General features: G+C 43.0%; 1 protein-coding gene across 2 annotated transcripts in view; it reads left to right on the top strand.

Annotated features, from left to right (window-relative positions):
- LOC144756148 (E3 ubiquitin-protein ligase TRIM39-like) overlaps positions 1 to 16,432 on the top strand; it is a 244,814-nt gene that overhangs the window by 130,660 nt on the left and 97,722 nt on the right. For both annotated transcript variants that reach the window (XM_078645722.1, XM_078645724.1), the window contains exons 4-5: positions 772 to 794; positions 4,660 to 4,769. In XM_078645722.1, coding sequence (XP_078501848.1) covers positions 772 to 794; positions 4,660 to 4,769 — 133 coding nt within the window. The remainder of the gene's footprint in view (positions 1 to 771; positions 795 to 4,659; positions 4,770 to 16,432) is intronic.

Genomic DNA, 16,432 nt, shown 5'->3' on the forward strand with positions numbered 1-16,432 from the left:
GAGTAATAATCACATGTACGCACACATACGCGTGCAGGCATAACATAAGGGTGACTGAGGATGGGGAAGGGGGAGTTTGGGGCGGGGTTCTTGTTTTATGGGGTTTCCTTTTCTTTTCTTTTCGTTTGCTTTCTTCTTTTGGGGGTTGTTTATGTACCAGTTCTAGCAAGGCATGTAGCCAAACTCGCTCTCAGATGTTTGCATGCCCCAAAGACTTACCGTAGCTACTGTACTTGTTACGGGTGAAAATATCAATAAAAGATTTAAAGCATAAAAGTTAATAATTTCCTCTGGTAGATTTTCCTGTGTTTGAATTATTGAATTGGACGCCAGTGCATATATGCATTTTCTTTCTATTAACTGAGGAAGTATAATTTTTTTTCAAATGTCCAAGATCTGTGGTACAGGGATCTCCACCATACAGAGATTGCATTCTGCCCCCAAAAATGTGTGTGTTTAAGAATACAAACCTAACAAGCAGAACAGTCATCTTTTTTAACTGAACTAATCCTATTTTTTAGAAATACTTTGTCACTTTTGCTTTAATGGTGTACTTTAATAAAGTGCTAAACTCTTACTGCACTGACTGCATTCATAAGTTAATCTGTACTTTATTTATAAAGATCAATACTGAAAATGCATGTATTCATTATTAATATATTTGTTTTATTTGTATATATTTGTTTGTAATTACTGCACTTGTGAATACATTTTACTGTGAATATAACCTCTATTAGTGTGATGTTGATCTTTTTGTGTTTCTCTTCCCAGGATGTAAAAATCACATTGAGCAGGTACGATAATCGGCTATTAAAAGCTCACCTTATAAAAACATGAATGTGGAACCTTTATGATGACTTATTTTACATTACAGTTTACTTATGTATTTGTGTTACGTGAGCCCATTTTTGATATCTCAGCATCTTTTAATTCGGAGCATAGCTTTTGCAATATTTGTACCCTGAGAGGTACTAGTTTTGCCCCAGATATTTAGAAATGATTAAACATGAGTGCCTATTCTGCTTTGGAGTCTGGCTACTCAACACGGAGAGAAAGTCTATTGTATTGCACTTCTATATTGATTGTATTTTTTTCTCCCTTCATCTTCCTATTAATTGTTTTTTCCATTTTATTTCATGTTTTACTTAAGTTTTCTTTTTTCATTTTCATTGGTTCTTTTCTTTATATTCACCTTTTCTTACCAGTATGTTCTTTTATGATTTATGATTTTTTTTTCTTATTTTGCTTTAACTTTCTTCTCATTTCCTCTTATTTTCTAGTTTTAATATTTTATCTTATTTACTTCTTTCTTTCTTTTTATGTATTCTATTCATAATTTTGTTTTTTCTCTATATATTTTACTCCCCTAGTTTTCATTCTGTTTAGTGTCTACTGTGTGTCTTTTATTCGCTTTGTGCTACTGCTTTTGATTTTCTCATATTTGATATATTCTCTTCAAGTGGCTTGTGTATTACTTTTTGCTGCTACCTATATTGTTTATTTGCTCATTTTTACTACACTCTTTTTCGTTGTTTTTAGTCTATCTTTTGCCTTTTATATTTAACACATTCTTTAGTTTGTTCTCATTTCTACGTTTGTATCCCTTTCTGAGCTTCTGTTTTCATCCTAATTTTCTAATATTATTTTATAACGCAGTATTTTGATGTTCATTAGTAGGGCTCACAGAGTGTAACGGTTTTTGCTGAACCATGCAGTGTTCGAAAGATCAGCAGTTTAAATCCCTGATAGACAGACTCCATCTTCCATCTTTTGATGATGATAACTTGAGTACATTTAAAGTGTTTTATAGTGCTCATTATTTGCAGCATTAATAAACCCATAGAAGTGTGTAATGCACTGTATAAAGACAATTTATTAGTGGTCATATCTACTTTTTCTTTACCATTTCACTTTGAGAGCATTTGTATATTATTTACTTGTTTGACATTAAAGATTATTTAAACCATAAACATGTTTGGAGTTGTACGGCAAAACGTAGTTTGATTTTGGTCAGTTAATATGTTCCTTTTCCCCATTCGTATTTTTGAGACGCACTTCATTTAGTTAGTTGATAGTATATATTCCCAGTTACACATTTACCTTTAGGAAATGCTTATGTTTATTTATATGCGTTATAGAAACAAGGGTTCCTAGCTTATTCAAATTATTCACAATACAGTATAGCACACAATAGACTACTATACGATAACTTTCCACTGCCCAGCCGGGCAGGAAATTTATTTTTTCAATCAATGTCAATTTCAACACAATATTTTTCAGACAGATAATATGACACAAGCCTGTGCCGTACTTTGAAAGGGAGAGGATAGAGAAAAGTGAAAGGGGTGTTTTCAGGCAAGGAAAAAAGAGCAAAACAGGGCACTTATAATTGAAAAGAAATAGTGACAGTGTCGCCTGGAGTGAAACAAACAATATCAAATTTTGAAATGCTACATGTATGTACACTCATAGGTGTCGACGTTTCGATCCCTTCGCTCAATTAGTTAATTGGGATCATCATCAGGACTTAAAAATTAGAGTTACCTGAATGTAACAAAGCCTGTTGAAAAGATAAGAAAACAAGCACAAAGAAAAATCTTTAGAGAAATTGAGGAGAGCGGTCAACGCATGCCTTAAATTTCCATTATACATCTGAAATCACAGTTTGTGACATGTGCTGGGTGACAGTGCCATTTGTGAAGTACATAGTCACGTTGCATTTACATAGTAACATCGAGCCTCGGAATCGCAGTGACTCAAGTGCAGAAAATATTGGGAGTTTGTGCACAACTAGTGACTGAGGAGATTGTGCAGCAATGTGTTTAGTGAATGGGGGATGCCCATAACTCAGTTATTCATGACGTGGACACTGTTCCAAGATGGCGCCCGAAGTCGCCTCCACGTGACCGGACCGCTACACTATGACTAGCAAGCCCGGGAATACCAGCGGTAACCGGCATTGAAACGAAGCATCCCGGCCAGACGCGAGCTCCAACTCTACTCGGTAAGTGGCTCTTCCCCGATGGCTCCAGTCTGATCCTGACCAATTCTCAGAGATTGGGCGCCTTTTAAACTCCCTACTTAATTTGCAGCGCAACATTGACGACATTGATCGAGTATAGAGTGCACAACTATTCAACCATTTACCAGTGGCCATCGAGCCCTCAGTGTACCATTCAAGAACGCTAAATAAGGTAAAAACCCCCTTAACAATTGTCCGTTTAGACCCCCCGGACTGTATTCTTGAAAAACATAATTTTGAACATAATCTGTTTCAGCCCGTTAAAAATCGGCGCTTTCAGAAATCGAGCCATTTCGCCCCAAGATTCAATTGGAAACATATACGTATTAAAACGAGCTCACAATGGGTAGGTAACCTGAATAAATCACTCGTTCGTTGTCCCGCCCCCACCACGCATACTAAAGTGCATCTTTCCCACAGCTCGGCTTAAAACCACGATGGGAAATATCTAAACCCCTCAACCAGGACCAGTACTGTATCCCTGGACGCTACCCCTGGGCGCCCGAAGCAAGTCTGACGCCTTACTCAATACCTCACAACATAGAGGTACGTGCTGTGCTGACCAGTAAGCGTTAAAAGGTCCAAAAACTATAAAAAGACCAGACATGCATGTGGCCCGGCTCAAACACCAGCTCACTGAGTTATGGGCATCCCCCATTCACTAAACACATTGCTGCACAATCCCCTCAGTCACTAGTTGTGCACAAACTCCAAATATTTTCTGCACTTGAGTCACTGCGATTCCGAGGCTCGATGTTAATATGTAAATGCAACGTGACTATGTACTTCACAAATGGCACTGTCACCCAGCACATGTCACAAACTGTGATTTCAGATGTATAATGGAAATTTAAGGCATGCGTTGACCGCTCTCCACAATTTCTCTAAAGATTTTTCTTTGTGCTTGTTTTCTTATCTTTTCAACAGGCTTTGTTACATTCAGGCAACTCTAATTTTTAAGTCCTGATGATGATCCCAATTAACTAATTGAGCGAAGGGATCGAAACGTCGACACCTATGAGTGTACATACATGTAGCATTTCAAAATTTCATATTGTTTGTTTCACTCCAGGCGACACTGTCACTATTTCTTTTCAATTATAAGTGCCCTGTTTTGCTCTTTTTTCCTTGCCTGAAAACACCCCTTTCACTTTTCTCTATCCTCTCCTTTCAAAGTACGGCACAGGCTTGTGTCATATTATCTGTCTGAAAAATATTGTGTTGAAATTGACATTGATTGAAAAAATAAATTTCCTGCCCGGCTGGGCAGTGGAAAGTTATCGTATAGTAGTCTATTGTGTGCTATACTGTATTGTGAATAATTTGAATAAGCTAGGAACCCTTGTTTCTATAACGCAGTTATACCCATGGTTCTTGGCTACCCGCTGGGTTTCCCTTGTCTTTCAAAAATAATATGTTTATTTATATGACCATGTGCACTCACTATACTATCATTTACAGGTGTAGTTCTTATATTTCATGTATCCCGGTGTTCCATTCTTCATTTTTCACAGAGTGGGTGCTCCCTGTCTGCTCCCTACCTGTTTACATTATTCAGCTTCCCCTCATTTATCTGACACAATATATTATTTCCCAACTACCAACTTCGATATCATCCCCACTTGTCTCTTTCCCAGGTATGACAATGTGAAAGCTCAGCATTCTGCTTATGATACCTCAAAAGGGGTGAAAGAGAAGACTAACAAGAAGGAAGTGGACCTGCACATACAGATCATTGAATCACTGGGTGAGAAACTACAAACGTGTCCTGGTGTTACTATAAGGAAATACCAGTAAAGTCCAATGCCTGTATTTATGAGATCACCAAAATATTCAGTTGGAATATGGGTATATTTTTGTATTGTTTCTAAGGCATTTAAAGCTCAAGCTATAAAAGTGCTTCAGAGGTTCAATCATAATAAAATTAATGTAAAATACAGACTAGCACTATGGAAGTTCTGTAAAATGCCTCTATATTTATTTACCTAATGTCATGGTGTTCATCTTATAAATAGATTTAACTTCCTCTGCACAGAGCTTACTGCCAACCCTATGTGGTTGACTTCAATCTATGATAAACATTTTTATAATTTTCATACAGTAGACTCATGATTCAGCCTATAACAAGTGATATGTGACTTTAGTTCTCATAAATTGTAAGAACTTTGCAGTCTATTCACAAACTGCACTTTATTATATGTTTAGCAGTACTACAGTAGTACTATTTATGTACTACAAAATGGTATTCACGAACCTTCCTATGTAGGTCTGCCCCTTGTCTATCCTTTCTTTCCGGAGATCTCCTCCCACATATTTTTTTTTTTGTAGTAAATGAGGGATGGGACAGGACAAGTGGCTGTTAAATCGGGAATACGTACAACTAAACAGATGGGGTTTAGAGAGAATAAGGAGGGATTTAGGGAGGGATAAGTAGGGGTTTAGGTAAGGATATTCACTCACCGAAAAAAGAGGAATCCCAGTCTGATACACATACTACACTTTTAAAACGACTACAGACAACATAGTACCAAAACAGTCATAAATGCACTCCACATTAGACCTAGAGTAAGACCGGCACTGCACATGGCCACCACTAGTACTGGTATATATATATAAAACATAAAGATTATTTTATTATAACTATTTGATAACCTTTTTTTAATTTAAAAATAAATGTAGCTAACATTTAAAAAAAAAAAATTTTTTATAAATGTTATACATATCTCTAAGTAACTTTTACTACATTATAGAGAAAGATAAACTTTTTATTTCAGGTTCGATATGTTTAATACATCTTTAAAAATTATATTTTTTAAATGTAATATAAATAAATGTATGAACTGTTTAATTCATAATTAAGTTAATAGTGCTATGGCATTTTTCTTTTGCTCCACATTGTACAAAAATATGTAAAATAATTTACATTAATATTTAACATACAACAATTTTTATATATGTTTTAAAAGTTTAAGAACCGTTTCAAATATTGTTTTTTTTACCCATTGGAAGGTCTCAGTGGCAGAGACCTCCTCCTACATTTTAAAAATGTACAAATCGTACCTTTACACTTGTACATTTAGCTCCACCACCTAATTTGAGGGTATGGAGATTTGTACTACATTTGGTTATTCACCATTTCAGAGTGGAAAGTTTCTACAAAGTGTACACAAAGAGTAAAGGTAAATTTACACATGAGTAAATCTACACATGTGAATTCCCCGTTATGAATAGGGCCTCTTGTACTGAATCCCTCACATATGCCTGAAGCCTGATTTAGAGGAAGGCGCACATGAGACTGACATCTCACCCGTACCCTCTCAAATCCTAGCCTCATTTAGAGGTCAGAGTAACGTAGTTTTCCTGATAGTAGGGAACATGTTACATCAGACCCATTGTTATCCTATTTTAAGGGGTTCTCCTCAACACCATTCACACCACTGTTTCCCGTGCTACCATGTTAACTATTATGTTAACCGGAATCCACAGATGTCCCCAGAGAAAACAAACCGTGTTTGGGGAATATTTTGATTGTTTTTTTTCCCCTGAAGCAAGAGCCTCTTATGAGGATTGAGCAGCTAAGGGGTTTTCAAACTTTAAATCTTGCCCACCAGGGCTCAACTTATTCACTTGGGGCCTGATTTTGAGTTTAGCGGACAGATTGTACTCGAGGCGACTAAGTAAAGTACTCTGTTGCCCTGACTGAGTACTTGCCTGCCAAATTCAGAGCTGTCCGCAGGCCTGGCAGATATCTCTTTTCTTGGCAGGAACCACCGTTACAACAGTACTGGCCCCGTCAACATTACGGAGCTGTGTAGCAAACTTTTAAGTTTTTTTTTTAGTTTTTTTTTAATAATATACGTAGTGACCCCTTCACCATGGGGGTTTGTTTCCATGGCATGGGGGTCCATACCTCCATTTTTTAGCTGGTGTTGGTGGAGAGTGACAACTTTCCATTTGTTCACCCACTTTAAATAGAGTGTGCAGACAAATGGTAAAACCTCTGACAGCCCTTACTCTGTCTGGACATCAAAAGAGTATGTGGGCAGTGGAGACAGAGTAGTTTCTGCCATCGAAATACTGAAGGCCCTCCCGACTCTAAATGTAGTGTGTCGACCTACAATTTGGCGGAGAGGCTACTCTGACGCCTTTGTGATGGAGCACCCTTCCTGCCAAACTCAAAATTGTCCTTAGTGCCTCATATGTGAAATTGATTTGCACACACTAAGCCTGCACTGTGCAAAATGTTATGCTTTAAAAACTACAACAACCACAGCTACTATGTGTTAAAAAGACATCACAAGTCAAGTGAAATAATACATGCAATATACTGGCATTAAAGCTTCCAATTTTAGAGTTCTGTATTCAGAATTCTTTTTTCAGTTCTAGTTTACGCAAGATATACCCAGATTAGGTGTCACATTAGAATCTGAGCAAAATTTTGAGTGAGCAATCAATCTCTGTAAAACTTGTCTCATAAATTATAGATTTGGCACCCTACGTGCAGGGTCTGGTTGACCCCGACCATGCCGGGTTCATCCCGGATCGAGTATGCAGTGACAATACGAAGAGGCTTTGTCCCTGATTGGGCAAGGTACAACGCTCTCGGGTCCCATCAGTTGATATGACGATCAATGCAGAGAAAGTCTTCGACAGGGTGCACTGGCTGTATTTATATCAGGTGATGGAACACGTGGGCAGCTGGGTGCAGTCCTGTTATACAGCCCCCAGGCTAGTATTTGTGTCAATTACTTTTCCTGCTGCTTGACTATCATCATATTTGCACACAGCCCTTTCCTCTCTTCATGTTGAACTGAATTGTCTAACCATATCTTTAACTACCCGTTCTTTCTGCTCCCCTCCTACTTCTTTTCGCTCTATTGTTTTTGCTTTACAACAGATATTAGGCTCTTCTACTTAGCCCCACCTTTGGCCCTTTCTCTAGTTTGTTTACCCTCAGTCGTGAGCCACCCCTATTCTCCCTACTTCTTTCCCCTTTAATCTCCTGCCTCTTAGTTCCCTCTCCTAGAACGATCCCCCTCCCTGTCTGGTGATTATTCACTTTATATCCACCATAGACCTTCCCTCTACCACTTCTCTTTGTCCTCCTCCACTCGGCACTCCATTCCTATTTCTCTCCCACACATCATTCCATCTTCCCCTGACTGTTTTAGCTGATTCATCTTGCCTCCTCTCAATGACCCCCTCATAGCACAGGATTCACCCATCACTACACATGGCCCCAACTCCTGGACCATCCTCTAACCCCCTAACCTTTCCAAACGCTAAGAAAAACTTTAAACACAAACTTTTAATACGTCACCAAGAAACCTTATTTGTTGATAACTACCTCAGCCTCACTTCCATTATAAAAGTGAGCTACATCTGCTACTCCAAACGCTCTTCTAAATGGAAAAGCGTCTTCCTCCACCACTTCCCCATCATGACATCTTGCAAAATCCCATATGGATTGAAACTCTCTTCTACCCCTTCCCCGGCTTTTCTAGGTGAAATTGAGATCTCCATCTTCAAATCTGGAAATATCCTCATACAAACTTCAGAAAACCACCTCACCATCTCTGAACAACATTACAGTACCTTATCTCACTTACTATCTAATTCTCCCCCAATCACAAGATGCCATTTCGCTCTCCCCCCCCCCTCTAACCGTCCCCCTCCCTGACTCTGCCACCACCTTAGAAATCCCCCAAACTCAGCCTTCCAATCCCCCTCCATCGTTGGCACCCCTCCATCCTCCTGACATCCTAACGGGATTTTCAGTCACTCAAGCTCTCTCCCCCCCTCTTGACTTTTCCACACTTAACAATAAATCCCTCCCATTCCCCTCTATCTTCTCCCAGCCCCCTCTCCTTGATCCCCCCTACTGTTCTTCCATTAACACTAATTTCCCCTTCCCTATCTGTTACCCCCCCCCCACCATAACCAGGCTGCATTCCCACCCCACTCTCCCCTGCCCCTGTACCATGGCATATAACGCCTCCGGTTCCTGTGAATTCCCTTTTTCACCCTAAAATCCCCCTTCAACCTTAACCTGAACTCCCCTCTCCACCCTCCCCCCGGGTTCCCACCCCTCCTTCATCCCAGCCCTTCCTCTCTGACTAACTTGTAACATACTTTTCTCCCCCCTAAACTCCCAGCCTCCATCCCTTTCTCTCTTAAAATCCAGACACTATCTAACATAGAACACCATCTCTCTACCCTGAACTCTCTTCACTCAGGAAAGACTTTAACACCCACCCCTCACTTAACCTTATTCCCCCGGCAGAGTTGGGGACCAGAGTCAAAACTCAACTGCAACTCACTCCTCTCTCCCAAAATGCATATGACCTCACTGATCGTTTTAACAAATCCATCATTGAGTTCCTCGACCAAATTGCCCCAGCAAAAAAACACAAAAAAACACCTCCTCCAAATCCTGGTTCAATGCTGACCTCAACAGGGAGACGTTCTCTTAGAATGATTGACCGTACTTGCAGGCAACACCCGTCCCCCACAAATCTGACCCTCCTAAGATCTGCCAGGTCTAAGTATAAAAAACACATTCTCAACTAAAAGGCCTCCTTCTTCCGTTCACAACTGGATCTGGCCAAAAATAGACCCAGGGAATTGTACAGTATTGTTAAAAACCAAACAGCCTCACCCTCTCTCCCCCCAACTCCCCAAGTTGATGGCCTCAATTGAGAAATGTGAAGAATTTGCTAACTTCTTCTCTGAAAAAATCACCAAAACTGATCAATCCTTCATCTTAACCCCCCTCCCTCACAGTACCTTCCCACTCTTTGACATTCCCCCCAAAGTTTCTCCTTTTACACTATTCCCCCTGACGCCTCTCTCCTGCCTCTCATCATTTCCTCGCCTGAACACAACCCCACCTACCACCTGCTAAGAAATAATGCCTCCTGGCATAACTTCCACCCAGTTACCGTACGTGATGTCCTTAACATCATTACCAGACTTAAACCTTCCTCTCACACCAGAGACCCTCTCCCTGCTAACCTTGTCCAAGATTTAAAACACATCATTGCTCCCTATTGGACCACTATCATCAACTCCTCTCTGGCTATGGGTTGTGTCCCTGTCTCCCTCCAAACTTTGACAAATCACTCCCATCCTCAAAAATCCACAAGCGGATCCAAACAACCTTAATAATCTCTATCCGATATCTAACCTCCTGCTTCTCTCTTAAAGCCCTTGAAAAATGTGCCCTGCTTCAATTGGACAAACACATTGACACTTTCAGTCTGTTGGACCACTACAATTAGGCTTTAGAAAGGGCTGCAGTACTGAAACAGCCATGCTTAACATAATTGAGGACATTCATCAATCCCTTGACAAGGGTGATTCCTCCCTTCTCATTCTCCTCGACCTCTCTGCTGCTTTCGATACTGTCAACCACTCTGCCTTACTTAGCCCTCTCAATGATCGTTTTGGCCTTAATGGCTCAGTCCTCAAATGGGTCTCCTCTTTTTTCCAACACAAAACCCAACAAATTAAAATTCTCGACTGCCTTTCTAAACCTAGGCCTGTTTCCCTTGGTGTCCCCCTGGGATCTATACTCTCTCCCTCTCTTTTCAACCTCGTCATGGAACCTCTCACCCTATTTCTTAAGCAAGCGGGAATCAATTACCACCTCAATGCCGATGACACCCAAATCTACTGCAAGATTAAATCACGTTCTGATATCCTACACCTCAATGACACCCTGATTAAGATTCAATCCTGGTTCCATTTCAACCACCTCAAACTCAACCCTAAAAAAAACGAAATCATCCTCTTCTCACCAAAAAACAACCTGCTTCCCATCCAAGCCTGGATCTCTGACCTTAAAGCTCAAAACTGTTCTCTCACCATTTACAACTCCGTTAAATCCCTTGGGATTAACATTGACCGGAACCTTAGTCTTATTTCTCACATACAAAATGCAGCAAAGGGCACTGGCTTCACGCTCCATCCCCTCAAGAAAATCAAACACTTCATTCCTGCAGATGACTTTGAAATAGTTGTCCAATCACTGGTCCTATCGAGAATCGACTATGGTAACGCCATCCTCGTTGGAACACCTAAAATCCACTTAGCACCAATCAAATCTGCTCTCAACCTTTCTGCTAGGCTTATCACAGATTGCAAACGGTTCGATCACATCTCCCCTGCCCTCAAATGGCTCCCCATTGAAGGCAGATCCACCCACAAGACCGCTTGCATCACGCATAAAGCCCTCCATCAAAACACCCCGCGGTACCTCTCGGACAAACTCCACAAAGCCGGCGGCTCTAGAGTGTTGAGGAGCACTGACATACTCGCTCTCATTTCCCCTCTGTTAAATAAGAAATCCACACAATCAAGCTCCTTCTCTGGAAATGCGCCTACCATCTGGAATTCCCTCTCTATAGAATTACGCTGCAACCCCTCCTACTACAGCTTCAAAAAGCCCTAAAACTGCACCTTCTCAACAAATACTGGGGTCCTTAATCCCTACACCGGGCACTATTCCCCATCCTGCTTCTCACTGTTTTGGGTTCCCCTTCTCGATCTCCTGTCTTCCTCTTCCCCCCTCTTCCTATAGCTACCCTATTTAACTACCTTTCCCCTCTCATATAATGAAATGCTCTTATAGCCCCAGCCTACACTTACCTAGTTCTTCCTCACCCTTCCCCTTCAATTGTCTCTGCCATTCCTGCTTCCCCCCTCCTTCTTTAGCTTTTCCCAACCAGACTTTCTATATTACTCATGACCCGCTGTATTCTAATGTAAATCTTGATTTAATTAGCCCTGGTAATTATTTGGGTCTGTTTTTATTGTTCTAAGTTGTTTGTATATGCTACCTCATTATACAAATGTTATTTCGCATTTTTTTTTCCTCTCCAAAAACAAATAACCCATGTAAAGCGCTCTGATACCCTCAGGTCCAGCAGCGCTATATAAAACCTTATACACAAATAAATAAATAAATGGGGTACAGTCGCCCACCATTCCAATAGGGTGAGGGACCAGACAGGGCTGCCCCTTGTTCCCTCTCCTCTTTGCGCTCTACATGGAGCAGCTGGAAGGACGAATAACTCCTTTGCCGCGGCGCGAATTCCGCCGCCGTGCGGACGGGGCTAGGGGGTGAGCGTGGCACTGCGGTGCTCATGGCGGCTCTCGGCCATCATAAATCACGGTGGGCATGTGCTCATGACAGGCGGGAGCAGTCAGAACTCCGCCCACTGATTAATTCTCCCGCACAGATGGGGAATTCACAGCGCGTGGGCGGAGCGGCAACGTTCTGACGGCTCCCGGCCGTCATGAGCACACGCTTACTGTAACTCATGACGGCCGGGAGCAGTCATGAGCACCGAAGAGGTTAAGGGTCAATGTGAGGGTGACCGTGATTCAGATGGGAGGGAGGGAGCACAAGATTATGTTATGCGCAGACAATGTGCTCATGACCCACCCGGATCACTCTACCTCTCTGCAGGCCGCTTTGGCAGAGCTATCAGAGTTTGGGAAGGCGTCAGGCTACAAAATCAATCTTCAGAAATCTTTGATCATGGACTTGACCCACCAGGAGGCTGAAAAAATCCGACTTTGCAACTAGATAAATTGCAGGCTCTGATTTGGGATTTTATCTGGGAGGTAAATGGGCAAGAATGTCCAGAGCACGAGCCTTTCTCACACTGGCTGCAGGAGGGATTGGGGTCCCGAACATCAGCAGGTATTACCTGGCAGCCCAGTTGCGATATATGGTAGAGTGGTCATGCACAGTCACAGAAAAACACTGGTGTATCATAGACCTAGCTATTGCGGGTACATGCATCTGGAAAATACCTTGGCTACTTAAGCCTCACAGGCCAGTGGGTGTATACATCTCCCCAGTCACTTGATCGATCAGAGGCTGGGACAGGGTTCAGCAGAAACATGACCTCACCACCCGATATCCCCAAATACACCGCTGATAGGAATCCTGGACTTACCCCCCGCGGCCACGAGATCAGGATTTAGGGTGTTGAAGGAGGCCAGTTGTAAGCTGGTGGGTTACCCCCTTCCAGATACAGCGAGATGGAACTATCTGGCAGTGGCGCATTGGTGACCCGTCTGTGGATCCAATCGCATGCGAGTTGCCCCCTACTGCCCTTTGAGAAATGGATTCTCACAGGGTCCACAGATGAGAAATTGCTCTACGACATTTACACATTCCTAACACAGCCCACGCACCCTTCGCTGTCTCCTGCAAGAGCTAGTTGGAGAGAGAGTGTGAGCGCTCCTTTTCAGAAAAAGAGTGGAACATTTTACATCGAGCTTAAACATCAGCCCTCAACACCACCAGTAAAGAAATGCTCCTCAAAATAGCACTCTACTGGTACCTCACCCTGGTCTGTGTAGCCACATGGGACCACAGGGGGGATGAGCTGTGCTGGCGGCAATGCGGCCAGCAGGGCACACTCACACACCTTTTATGGCAGTGCCACAGGTTGGAATCATTCTGGGCTGGTGTCTTGGGCTGGTGTCTGGGCTGGTGTATGTTCAACACAGACATACTTAAATTCCCAAGCTTCATCCTAATGGGGCTGCCTAATCCACTCACCTACCCTCTAAAATCAGCCAGAGGCAAAGCTATTGCTCTTACATTGGGTGCGGCAAAGCAACTTCGCCTAGCTAGGTGGGGGACGGACAGGATACCCACTCGCCAAGATTGGTTCCATAAAATTTGGGAAATATTGGGAAAGGAGAAACTGACTGCCGCAGCTACACAAGAACTCCCCCTGTTCGAAAATATGTGGCGACCTTGTTTACCGTACTTATCGGACGAGTGTCGGGAGTTATCTTGTCCCCAATACTTGCGGATCTTGCCACTGACCGCTCCAGAACATGTTGCACAACATAAGACTGCACTCACCAGCGCAGGGCATCTTCGCACAGGCGGGGAGCGCTCCCTCCTTCTCCCCCCTACCCATCCCCTCTCCTTTCCAACTACATCTGTCATTAATTTCTGTTCCTCCTAGATGGCTAGCTACCTACTGAGTAAGCCTCCTTCTGCAATTACCACCGGCCAAGGGTTGTAGGTGGCTTATGCTGTATTGTTGTTATGCGATATAAAATCTATAAAAAAAGTTAAACAATAAATTATAGATTCATAGATCCTATTGAGCAGTATATCTCTCAAACAGTAACTTTTTTACTACGTTTTTAAAGATTTTGTTGGCAGACTTCTCCTGATAAGATGCTGGATGTAGTTCTATAACATTTGGTGTTCTCCCAGTGAAGAATTATTTGGAGGTTCTTTCTTTCTAAAAATATAAGGGTTTTTAAGCTACAGTTGTCACTGTCCTACAGAGAAGATCAAAGTGTGTTCCTGTGAGTCCCAATAAAAAGGGTGTGTGAAATGGGTGTCCAATGTTTCCTTGTGGCTCACAAGAATACGTATCAATGGCTTGGAAACGCTATTGCAGTCGCAAACCAGTAATTGTATACTCCAAGTGGGGCGGGGGGTAATTAATCATTAGGTCGAGCCTAGAGTCAGCACGCAAGCGCTTTTCATGGAAAGATCTGTGGTAGTTAATTACATGAAGGAAGCCCCCCCCCCCACTGCCCCACCCATTTTTTCATGAGCTTGTGTCTTTGTCCTTTGTAAATGCTGTCTTCTGATTGATTATGAGGCTTGTTAGTCCCTCCTTATTATGACCATGTCGTCATTTGTACCCTCCCATGGCTACTGGACCCTTTACTTCGACTGTTACACTGTAGGTGTTATTTAGACAGTGAGCACCATTTTTTTGTGCTTCTCACCCCCGCCTTCACTCCTGTTGTCCATGCTTCCCCAACCCCTCCCTTTGTCCATGCTTTCCCCCCTCACGTTGTCCGTGATGCAATGCAATAGGTCTCGCGTGAATGCTAGTCCTATTGCATTGAAAATCCTTGTTGTATCCCTCTAGGAGCCTGAAAGAGGGAGGTGGGGTCCTCGGACACTAAAGCAAGTTAACGGTTTCATGGTCAAGGCCCCTCTCTCTGGAGCAGAGGCGGCTTGTACGGAGGGCCTTGTCTTGCTGGGGGCATGGGGGAGGCGGCGGAGAGGGAGCTACAGTAACCCGTCCAGTTCGCTTCGCCTGGGTACTGACTACACCACATACAACAAAATTCAGCTGAGTTCTTCCATTATTGTGCTTCATCTCGGCTCAGTGCTTCTTGAGGTGCTGCAGCAGGGGCGGGAGGGGGGGAGAAACACTGCACATGCTTTGTAGACTTGAATGCTGTCAGCTGTTTTGTTGTCTGCATCCGCACACACAGTTTAAGGCACGCAGGACTTCCAAGACAACACCCAAAGATACCTTTTATACAGCTCCATATACGCGGAGCCCCATCCCCTGCCCCTTTTTTGTGAGCCTCCATTGAACCGAGCTAGCTTCTGCATGCCGAAGCGAGCCGGGTGGGGTGCAGACCCCTAGCATTGAGCAAGACACGGGGCCTGCCCTCACCACACAACTGGGCCTGACATTACAGCGCTACCACACCTTTGTGCATTGCGAGGTCTGGTGGGTGAATCGTTTCAAACTTGCGGCCTAGAAACACGGGCAGCAGTAACTTGTCTGAACACTATTTATATTAATAAATTCATAAACAAAAAGATGAAGTGGCGACCAAAAATGATCTTAAATCAGCAGGGCAACAGCGAGCAAGGAAGAGTGAAGCTGAGACCACAGAGCTCAGGCTGCACATGGGTGCGTCTCAACAGAGTTAACCAAAAACCCGTTACCACTACTACATGCATAGGCAAGGCAGGACTACTACAACATTTGAAAAGGAATAGGGTAGGACAGGCTCACTGCAACCGTTTCAAGGGAATAGTTAGACACTAAAGAATGCCATGAAATGCGGAGTCACTCACTCCGGACACTGAGCAGCGTTGGGTAAAACAGATGCAGGGTTGGTTGAGGAGTGGGAGACGCCAGATTCACGCGTTGTGGGTGCTGTGAAAGACCTTTGTCAAAGTTGTTTTACTTTCATATTTTTGTGCTGGGATTTTGCACCTGGTAAACATTATATAGACTGAGGTAGAGTAAACAAAGCCTGCGGCTACCAAAGGAGGTCACGGATAAGCTGGTAGATTTCCAACAGCGCTTTGGCTTGGTTCGTCTGCATCTTCATACACAAAGAAGAAGAGAGGTCAGTGCCTCATTAGTGGGCTCTGAGGAAGGCCTTTAAAAGCCCATTTCGGGCCTGACGGAGTGGGAGGATTGCTGCTCCTGCCAAACCCATGCTTTCCCCGCACCATTTAGAAGTAGGGGAAATGGTGAGTTACCATCAGCAGGGCCACAGCTGGCTCTGCCAACTCTAACCTCTGATGCAGTGGTCCTTCCAACACGGGGAATATATCCCACCGGGTAGGGTGATCATTTTGTCCCGCATTTGACCGGACAG

This window comes from Lissotriton helveticus, chromosome 5_1 (genome assembly GCF_964261635.1).
Source record: "Lissotriton helveticus chromosome 5_1, aLisHel1.1, whole genome shotgun sequence".
Classification (NCBI taxonomy): domain Eukaryota; kingdom Metazoa; phylum Chordata; class Amphibia; order Caudata; family Salamandridae; genus Lissotriton; species Lissotriton helveticus.